The sequence below is a fragment of the Hoplias malabaricus genome, chromosome 3, assembly GCF_029633855.1.
Source record: "Hoplias malabaricus isolate fHopMal1 chromosome 3, fHopMal1.hap1, whole genome shotgun sequence".
In the NCBI taxonomy this organism is placed as follows: domain Eukaryota; kingdom Metazoa; phylum Chordata; class Actinopteri; order Characiformes; family Erythrinidae; genus Hoplias; species Hoplias malabaricus.
This window is the reverse complement of record NC_089802.1, coordinates 42,305,847-42,316,000: the sequence shown is the minus strand read 5'-3', so window position 1 is coordinate 42,316,000 and position 10,154 is coordinate 42,305,847. Positions and strand designations below refer to the sequence as shown.

The 10,154-nt window shown below is 38.8% G+C and overlaps 1 protein-coding gene across 1 annotated transcript; it reads right to left on the bottom strand.

Moving 5' to 3' along the window:
* Positions 1-2,067: 2,067 nt before the first annotated feature.
* si:ch73-361p23.3 (tumor necrosis factor receptor superfamily member 10C) lies at positions 2,068-8,696 on the bottom strand. The gene is made up of 8 exons (XM_066666484.1): positions 8,568-8,696; positions 7,828-7,959; positions 7,340-7,444; positions 7,042-7,167; positions 6,585-6,666; positions 6,204-6,463; positions 4,465-4,575; positions 2,068-4,013 (listed from the first exon to the last, which is right to left on the bottom strand). Exons 2-8 carry the CDS (start codon positions 7,913-7,915, stop codon positions 3,898-3,900), a joined length of 888 nt encoding a protein of 295 aa, XP_066522581.1. The 5' UTR covers positions 7,916-7,959; positions 8,568-8,696; the 3' UTR covers positions 2,068-3,897.
* Between the last annotated feature and the right edge of the window lie 1,458 nt (positions 8,697-10,154).

Genomic DNA, 10,154 nt, shown 5'->3' with positions numbered 1-10,154 from the left:
TGTGCAACACTGAAGTTACAAGGACGAATCCTGACTCTGGAATCTGACTTCTCAATCAGCATTACCAATGACTCCAGACGGGCTCTATACCAACACTGTGACCCTAATGGAGATGAATGAATGAATAAAGAATGAATATACATAAAGTAAATACATTATTGTAAGGCAGATGATATTTTCAATTTATATTAAACAACAAATGGAGATTAGTCCGAAATCAACAAAAATATTACAGATGACTTTCATGGATCCAACCTCAACGCTGGTGAAAGTGTGATTTATTTATTTTGTAATTGGTGTTACTCCAGTTCTGGTTTCCTCCAGCTACATCATTCAGTCATTATCTGTAAACCTTATCGGTGGGTCCAGAGCCTACCTGGAATCACTGGGCGCAAGGCGGGAATACACACTGGAGGGGGTGCCAGTCCTTCACAGGGTAACACACACTCCCACATTCACTCATACAATCACACCTACGGACACTTTTAAGCCACCAATTCACCTACCAACGAATGTTTTTGGACTGTGGGAGGAAACCGGAGCACCCGGATGAAACCCACGCAGACACAGGGAGAACACACCACACTCCTCACAGACAGTCACACGGAGGAAACCCATGCAGACACAGGGAGAACACACCACACTCCTCACAGACAGTCACCTGGACTCGAACCCACAACCTCCAGGTCCCTGGAGCTGTGTGACTGCGACAACTACCTGCTGCACCACTCCAACTACATCAATAATGTGTTAATAAAATTGGGATTTAAAAAAGAGGCCTTTATTAGGGGCAACCTTGTCATATATATTTAAAAACAAACAAAGCTCAGCCATTGATGACTGGGGATCTTACAGCATGTAAACTGTGCTGATGATCTCTGACACCTGATATAATAGAACTGGGCAGTTAGTGCTCTACTACAAGTGTGTTGAGGTGTTTGCTGACGTCCTGCGACAAGATATGGAGGAAAATTTAGAACCGTTTTATTGGAGGAGTCTTTGCTGATAGATGAAATTGGAAGTGACTAAACCTAAAAGTCACATTACATGTTTATAAAAGTCAAAAATATGGCATATTTACTTCATCTTTCAAATTGCTTTTCAAAACTCTTTTTTGGTGACACCCTATAAATCCTCTACATTAGGGTGACAAGACGTCCTCTTTTACTCGGACATTTCCTCCTTTTTAGACTTAACAAATGTCCGGGCGGAATTTCACAAACGTCCAGGATTTTGTTTTTCTAGCGCTTACATAGAATTTCGAGAAGCGTTTCGTTCACAAACTAGTCCCGCCCTCCCCTACTCCGTTTGGTTCGCTTGAGTGAGAAGGGGGCGTGGTGAAGTAGCCTAAAATCTTCTGATTGGACGGTCTGACTGTAGCGCTACCGTTATTGGTCGCCCCCCACCCCCGGAGACGTGTCCTCATTTTCATCATCTCAGATCTGGTCACCCTATTCTACATATAATAGATTAAACATATTTATAAGGCTTTTAAGGCACAAGACTTTCTAAATATTCTTAAGCAAATATCTTTACTTTAAACTCTTCATAAAGTAAAATTGTGTACCTTTTATTAAGTGTTTTAATGTGTTCATTAGAGTAGAAACCTGTCACAGTGTTATAATGCACTATTAAACATTTGCCAGACCACAGATAAGGTATTATGCTTCCCTTAATACACCCTATAAAGCCTTTTGAATATAAGATTCATAAGAAATAATACCCTTCTGGCCTCAAATGCTCCTTCACTTACTGGTGTTTAAACGTGAGTTTAATTGCGAGGGTGGAATAGGAGGAAAATTGTGAGCACACGAGCAGATCTCCTCCTTTCAACCGCACGTTTCTACCATTCTGAGAGAGGGAGGAGGTCACCAAACACTCAGGGAGGAAAAAAAAGTCTCCCTGTGGGAGGGGACAATACCTGAATTTATGGAGCACTGCGCCACCCACTGTTCCTGCTGTAGAGGCGGCAGGTTTCAAACAGCAGCGTACAAGTTTTTTTTTACACTAAAACATTACAAATAATAAAGTTTATCTCATTTTTATTCTTCAGAGCGTTTAGCACAGACATACAGGGTTAAAGGAAATAAAGAGATAAGCACAAAAAAAAGATATTCTCAGATGTTGTCCCATGCCCACACAATGAGAAGAGTCTCACATTATCCAGGTTGGGTTTTGTTTATCTCATGAGCTAATGATTCAACAAAGGGCACAAGCTGGTTTCATGAATGAAAAGGAGCAAGGGCACCTTTGGAAAACACCTACAAAAAGGTCATGACCAAAGTGAAAATGTTCTTCTGTTGTCTCAGAGGTGTTTCTCCTTGCATGCACAGTCATAATGAAGGCTTGGCATGTACAAATACATAAATAAATGGAAAAAAATAAAGTCAAAACATAAGTCAAAACACACATGAAAAAATACAATATGAATTCATAAACATTAAGCCATTGGAAAATGCCCTCAAAATATTAACATTACAAGCAACTGGATAAAAAAAAAAGTAAATGGTAACTACAGCAGAAGCAAAATCCCTTCTAAATTCACTTTTAGTTGGAATTAACGTAACAATTTAATTCCTACTGCCTTTGGAAAGTTTTTCCGCAAGGCAGCCAAATATAATAATAATAATAATAAAATAAAATAAAATAAAAATAAAAACACAAAAAAATGGAGATGGGGATTTGTTTTGATAACAACAATCTACAGTGCAATATGACATACTGTTCCTTTAATTCATAAAAAACCCAGAGGTGGGCAGAGTAGACTAAACCCAAAGTTAAGTAAAAACTTATTTTACTTTTAGAATGTTCTTTGAGTAAATGAACAGATGTGTGAAGTAAGAGCAGCCGAGCAACAAACACACTCTACGAGACGAAGAAAAAAAGTAGCAGCTGTAACTCTACATAAGGAAATCCTGAGGAAATTCTAGAAGTTCAAAGGAACAAAAAACAAGCAACAAAGGATAATAATTAATAAGGACACTAAGGACACACAGTGTCCTCGGCATGAATCGCTGAACACATTTGGTTAAATGTGAGTGACTGCATGAGTGTGTGTGTGTGTGTGTGCATGAGTGAGTTAGTGAGTGAGCAAGTGAATGAATCATTAGGTGTGAGTGCGTGAGTGGGAGACTTTCCCAAGCCATCGTTATGAGTTGATTTGTACTTTAAGAGTAGATTATTTTACTCAATATTTTACATGAATGGTACTGAAAGTATAATAGTTTGAAAATACTAAGGAAAGTGCAAACACATGAAATTCTACTTAAATACCTGGAACTAGTTACTAGTTAATACCTGCCTCTGATAATGACAACAAAATAACAATTATGACACCACCCCCACCAAACGTCATAGTACATCTCAGATATTGTTCTGTGATAAAATAAATTATACACAATCTGTGTGACAATACTGAACTTTTCAGAGGAGCTGAAACACAACAAAAAGTGTCACATTGAACACTTTCAAAAACTATGAGTGTGATGAATTAAACTCATTTACTGCTGGTCCAATTAAACTGGACGAATTGTACTGCATTTGCAACAAAAAACTTGCATTGTTATTGGCATTTAAATACTAATAATGTTCACAGTATAAGCTCAGAGGTCATTTCTCAAGATGACAGTGAGGAAATTTTGCTATATTGCTCACAGCCTGAAAAAACAAACAAAAAAAATTAATGGAAAGAATTTGGAGGAAACTGAAGTGATAAAAGATATCAGTTCTGGGACAATGAAGCTGATGAGTCCTGATTTAATCATTGCTTTCAGTTTCCATGTGTCATGGTATTGTCTTATATGAGCTCCAATGGTGTGGGGATTTAAAGCACACAGCTAAAACACTGCATTTTACACTGGTATATGACACCTACTGCCCATTTTAATCAAAGGAGCATCAAGGACTGTTTGGCACAGACTTCTCAGAGTAATTATCAGGTTCGTTCACTGAATTCACAACACAGGTGATGAACTTCTCACCAGATTCCTCCACTGGCTTCTTACATGCGCTGTCTGTAGAACAGAAAGAGAAAGAGGGGGTGGAGGTATGTACATAAACACAATCACAACTGTTTAAAAATCAGGATGAATGGCATAGTGGATAACGCCACTGCCTTCCACACAGCAGACTGAGGTTCAGCGCCCTGCTCAGGCATTAACTGCATGCTATAGGCAGCCTTGGCCTAATGGTTAGAGACCGGGCTTGGTACCGGATGGTCTCTGGGCACTGGGGATGGCTGCCTGGCATTGTGTATGTTCACAGCCCCTAGTGCACTAGTGTGCGTGTGTGTGTGTTCACTCCACAGATGGGTTAAATGCGGAAGACACATTTCGTTGTACGTTGTACATTGACAAAAAATGTACAGTTCATTCATTTTTCATTTTTATATCCTGTAAGTCTCTATGGATGAGGATGTCCATCAATCCCCATTAATATAAATAGAGCTGAAAATGGCTTCCTTACCTCCACGAATGATGTTTTTCTTATTTTTATGAAAGCAGGGGGTGACTTTAAGCTTGATGATGAGGAACTGTATCAGGAGGAACGCCAGAACACAGCCCAAAGGAACCAACCCTGGAAGTAACAGTTTAATATCAGAAATTACAGAGGATTCTGATTCCATACACTGGAAGGGTTAATACATTACAAAAGTTACAAAAGTAGGACGAAAGTAATTAGTTACATTTACTTAAGTACGTGTTTTTAAGTACTGATTAATTATTTCCCAGGAATGTTACTACATTATCAAGCAAAGTCATCTACTGAATAATCTGAGGGTGTGGTGCTGCTGTTGAATCACACGTCTGATTTTGGAGATTTAGCTTTTTATTTCAGACTCAAATCGTCCATAACTGAGGAAAAGGGTTGTAAACATATCCGTGTCTGTTCTGATAGAGGCTGGATATTCAAAGAAGTTACACCTCAGTTGTACGTTTTTCTCAGTACTAACATTACTCACTTCTTCTGGTTAAGTGTTTTTTCGGGAAAGTGTTTATTTCTACTTGAGTCATCGTTTTACCCCGTGACCAATACGTTTACTTTTTATGGTTTTACACTGCTCTGCACACCTATGATAGTAAGAATTTTATGTAAGTTGATTTATTTTTGATCCAATACAATCCAATCCAACTTTATTTAAATAGCACTTTAACAGTTTTACAAAAAATAATGGATCCATCATGAATGTCTGATAATGCAATTTTTTAGAAAGCAGTTGTGCACACTGAAGAGGTAGTTTGCTTAAAACATGTGAGAACACTCTAAACAAAAACCTTGTATCTCCAAACTTTGCAGGAGAAGTGAATTATGTTATTAGGTTGTAATTGAAGTTAATGCTACGTGATCACATTAGTGCAAACTTGGACTGTTTTCCTTAGTCCATTCAATTAATTAATTCATTCATTCATTGTCTGTAAGCGCTTATCCAGTTCAGGGTCGCGGTGGATCCAGAGCCTACCTGGAATCATTGGGCATGAGGCAGGAACACACCCTGGAGGGGGTGCCAGTCCTTCACAGGGCGACACACATTCACACATTCATTCACACACTCACACCTACGGACACTTTTGAGTCGCCAATCCACCCACCAACGTGTGTTTTTGGACTGTGGGAGGAAACCGGAGCACCCGGAGGAAACCCACGCGGACACAGGGAGAACACACCACACTCACAGACGTTCACCCAGAGGAAACCCATGTGGACACAGGGAGAACACACCACACTCCTCACAGACGGTCACCCGGAGCGGGAATCAAACCCACCCATTCAATTCAATTCAATACTATTCAATTATATTCATACAAACGTTAACAGTGATCGAGATGCAGGCCTTCTATTAGCAAACCAATGGTGACAGTGGAACTTGGTAGAAATCTTGAGAGGAACCTAAATAATTACTCCTCTTGATATATAGCCACTGTCCAATGAAAAAGATGTAGCTCCGTTTTTGTCAATTCTTAGTTTACCTCATCATTTGAACGCAGCAGATAGAAGTGGACCAAAAAATGCTCCAATAATTTGCAATAAAATCTTTGAAAGCTAAGCAGGCTTTTTCCTTCCCTTGTAAAGTTGCACATTTGGAGATGCATGTTTTTCATTGGACAGCGACGATATGTGTATTAGGATTTGCAAAAATGGAGATATGAGGTTTGTGCATCACACTGGGGACGTTTCACAACCAGAAGCATTTAAAATGTGATTACAGAGGCCATGCTGCTTGCTGCTCGGAGTCACAGAGCCAGATGTTGTGCCGGCGCTGCTGGAGTGTTTTGTGGTTAGAGGTCTGTTGAATGGAGTTTGAGCTTTGGTTGGAGCTCTGCTGGATGGGGTTTGTGTTTTGGGTGGAGCTGCGGTCGAGGTGTTAATCTGAAGCAGGTTGATGGCAGATGGTGGTTGAGTTACTACATTTTCACATATGACATCAGATACTTTACTTCCTCCCTTACCAGTGCCGCCACCACATCTGGAAGAAGGGCGAAAAGCAGCATTACAATGAGCACACACTGACAATGCTCTCAGACATGAACAGTATTAGAAAGCTTAGCCACAAAATTGAACTGCAGGATGAAAGAAAATGGACATACGTTTTCCAACGTTTACACTCGGAGTTGTCTTGGTTGGTAAATGTACCATCTTCACATTTCTCACATTTGATTACTCCATTTCCTTCAACAAACAAAAAAACAATTCCAATTCCAATTCCAATTTTGTAGGTTTTAACCTCAAAATGTTAATTACCAGGCTGCTTTAACATAAACTTTACCAAGTGTTTATTAAAAAAGTGTACCTCATCAAATCGCTCTGTAGTCCCTGAATGAACCGGTTTATGCTCCATATGAATTGTACCAATGACTATAACAGAATCATTGGTGCATTCAGGCCAATATGTGTCAGTGTAATGGCTGTTCTATATATCAACGTACTAGAGGTTAAGCTCACAATTTGAAAGAAGCCTGATAACTAACTTTTTAAATTTAAAACCTTTTTTTATATAGCAGTTAAAATTGAACTGATTATGAGAAGTGCTTCATTCATTATTACCTGACGTCTTTATTCCGGATCCTTTTATGCACGTACATTCATCATACACAATAATGAAGCCTTCAAAACATTCGCACTTAGTATCCTGTACTGATGTGCAAGGTGAAACTTCTTTACTGTACCCTCCTATACATATATATACAAAAACATAACAAAAGCTTGTTTATAAATTCTATTATTATAGAAAATTGATCAGTTATAAATCCAAGGCAAATTAAGGCTTAACTATACCCCCAAGAACTTTAGTGTAAAAGCTATTTCACTTGAGACTGTAGAAAAAAAAACTTGATGAACCTACCACAAGAATTACAGTTAAGACACTCAACGTAATCCCCAGGTTGGGGACGATATTGCTGGTTAGGGCATTTTATGCATCTGTCTCTTTTTATTGTGGCCATTTCCCCTGCAAAAGACAATACACCATGTGCCATTTATAACATTTTAGGTTTGTACTTCCTTTGGTATTTTCAAGTCGGCCTTTTCCTTCTACTGAAGTATATTTGTGAGGAATACACTCATTGTACATTCTACGCATTACATTTAGTTACTAATTAATTTCTGAGAATTGGTGTTCCACTTTGTCATTAGGAAAATAAATTAACAACAACAACAACAAAGAACTCAGACTCAGACCTCAGTTTCTACTGTTCTAATTGTTCTAACGTTTCACTGTACTCAGAGTTTACTATTATTTTAACTAATAATGCTGTACGTCTGCTCTCACAGTTACCCGACTGTTAAAACTTGTACTGAATATGACATACAAAAACTACATCCCACACTCACCTGGTTTACAAGTAATTCCAGCAGTAACACTGATGAGCACAAAGCCCCATGATAAACCCAAGAGGAGCAGATAAGTCTGGTGGCTCATGGTTAGCTCTTTCAAAGATGCCTGAAGCCTGGACCTCTAGCGAACTAAGTACAGAGCACAGTGTGAATGCTGATCAAAGTGATGAAGTCTCATGATATGACAAGCTTCCTGTCACACCCACATTTATTTTCCATCGAAGTACAGTCAATTAAACAAGAAACAATAAAAAAAAACTTTCTATTAATAATGTCAAGGCATTTACTATTAGTATGAAATAGGAAAATAAATGTTGTGAGTGCGAGAGTTTATTAGATTTGGTGAAGAGTAGAGTTTAAAAGAGTAATAACCCCATTGTAGCAAACAACATTGCTGAAAGAGACTTATTATTTTGTCTTTTTTTTTTTCTATAAAGTACAACTCCCATGGGAGGAAGAATAACACTGCTTCGTACTCTCTGACTGAACTCGTTTACACTCTGTAGAGCAAGTCCCCCACACAGTGGTGGCCATGTTTAAAACAGACTTGTATAATGTCAAAAGATCATGCTTCTTTTATTTAATTTAAAAACAATCAGTAGGTTATTAAGGGTAAAATTATTATTCATTTTTCACTATCTATAAAAAATCATATTTGTGTTACTGACACAGAATTCATAACAATTAAAAACTAAAAATATTTGGGGTTTTCAGTAATAATTGCATCCTCTCATTACCTTTATCATGATTTCCCATCTTTTTTTTGCCATTGTTTTACTTCAGTCTGAGAAGCTGGCTGCACCCTCTTCTTCTCCAGTCCAGGCCAGTCTAGGTAATCCCAATAAAGAGTGGTCTCTGAGGTGGTCAGTCCAGTCCAGGTAATCCCATAAAAGGGTGGTCTCTGAGGTGGTCAGTCTTCTGAGAACACCAGAAACTTCTTTATTTGTTTTGCGAAGTTATCCTCTTTTGGTCTGTTTCCTTTTCTCAGTGCAGGCTCCTTGACAGCTCCATGTCCTTTCAGACCCAGACTGTGGCATTCACACCGTAGAAGGAACACAAACATCTGTGAACGTGTTCAGATCTGAAGTGGTAGTGGAGCTTTAATTTCATCAGTCTTTCAAACATGAAAGTACTGCTTATCTGGTGGGGAGGGGTTTGGTGGTCTAACAGTTGTTGCATGACTGTGTCTCACCTTTGTGATATGCCACAGAGTGACACTGAGTAATGCTACAGAGCATGGAATAAGGTTTCAGTGTAACACCACAGGGTAATGCTGTGATTATTATTATTATTATTATTATTATTATTATTATTCTGTATTATGACTCTGAGCATTTACACACTTTAATGACAAAGATTATTGCAGAATATGATTCTATAGAAGAAGAAGAAGAAACACCTTTATTGATCCACCTTTATTGATATTGGAAATTGCTTCTACATTTGACCCATTCGTGGCAGTGAACTCACAAACACACACTGGTAAGCAATTCTTCACACACACTCTGGGAAGTGAACACACACACAATCAGAGCAGGATGCTGCCAACCAGAAATTTGAGGAATTAGAAATTTGGGGGTTAGGTGCCTTGCGCAAGGGCACTTCAGCCGTTAATGAATTTTCTGTTGCCAGTCCTGGGAATTGAAGTGGCAACCCTCCTCTCGCTTCTCTAACCTCAAGGCCATGACTGCCCCCATGTATATACCACCATAAGGGTTCGGCTATTGTTACAATGTTCAGCTTTTAACAGAAGAAGGTGTATTGCAGCCCTTTTTTAAGTACTGTATTCAAAAGGTTATACATTAAACTGTATACAACACACTCTCCATCAATCTGAAAAGCACTTACACTATGCATAAATCAAATATGCATAGAACCACTGTCGTTATTCAACAACAAGAACCATCTTTCTTGAGAGTGTTAAAGAATGTCATGAAGTAATGCCACATTTTAATGCCAGAGTAGAGCCACAGAGCTCAACATTTGATGTCCAGCAGAGAATGGAGACATCAGACATCAGCTGGTGTAGCTATGGGCAGTGTTTTGCCGATATGGCGTTTGTTTGAAATGTTCCACAAACCTAAATGGCTAATTAGGCAAGTGGTCATGATGTTGATGTTTACTGCTCTATTGGACAGAAAGTGCTAAGAACGGCAGTGTAGTGTATGTCCATATCAGGGTAGTATGAGACAGCACAGTGCTATGTGTTGTTGGTGTAATATAGAATGCAACACCACTGATTTCAACACCAGCACCAAAGTTCAGTTCCCCGCTCAGGCAGGAATACTGCAATACCTTGGGCAAATTGTCTACCTACATGCCAT

Excerpts from the sequence above, each read along its gene's own strand:
- si:ch73-361p23.3 (XM_066666484.1), bottom strand. The coding sequence starts at position 7,915 with ATGAGCCACCAGACTTATCTGCTCCTCTTGGGTTTATCATGGGGCTTT. Across the intron at positions 6,464-6,584 it reads GAGTGTAAACGTTGGAAAAC|ATGTGGTGGCGGCACTGGTA; the intron begins GTATGTCCATTT and ends CCCTTCTTCCAG. Across the intron at positions 4,576-6,203 it reads CAGCAAGCAGCATGGCCTCT|GGTTGGTTCCTTTGGGCTGT; the intron begins GTAATCACATTT and ends TGTTACTTCCAG.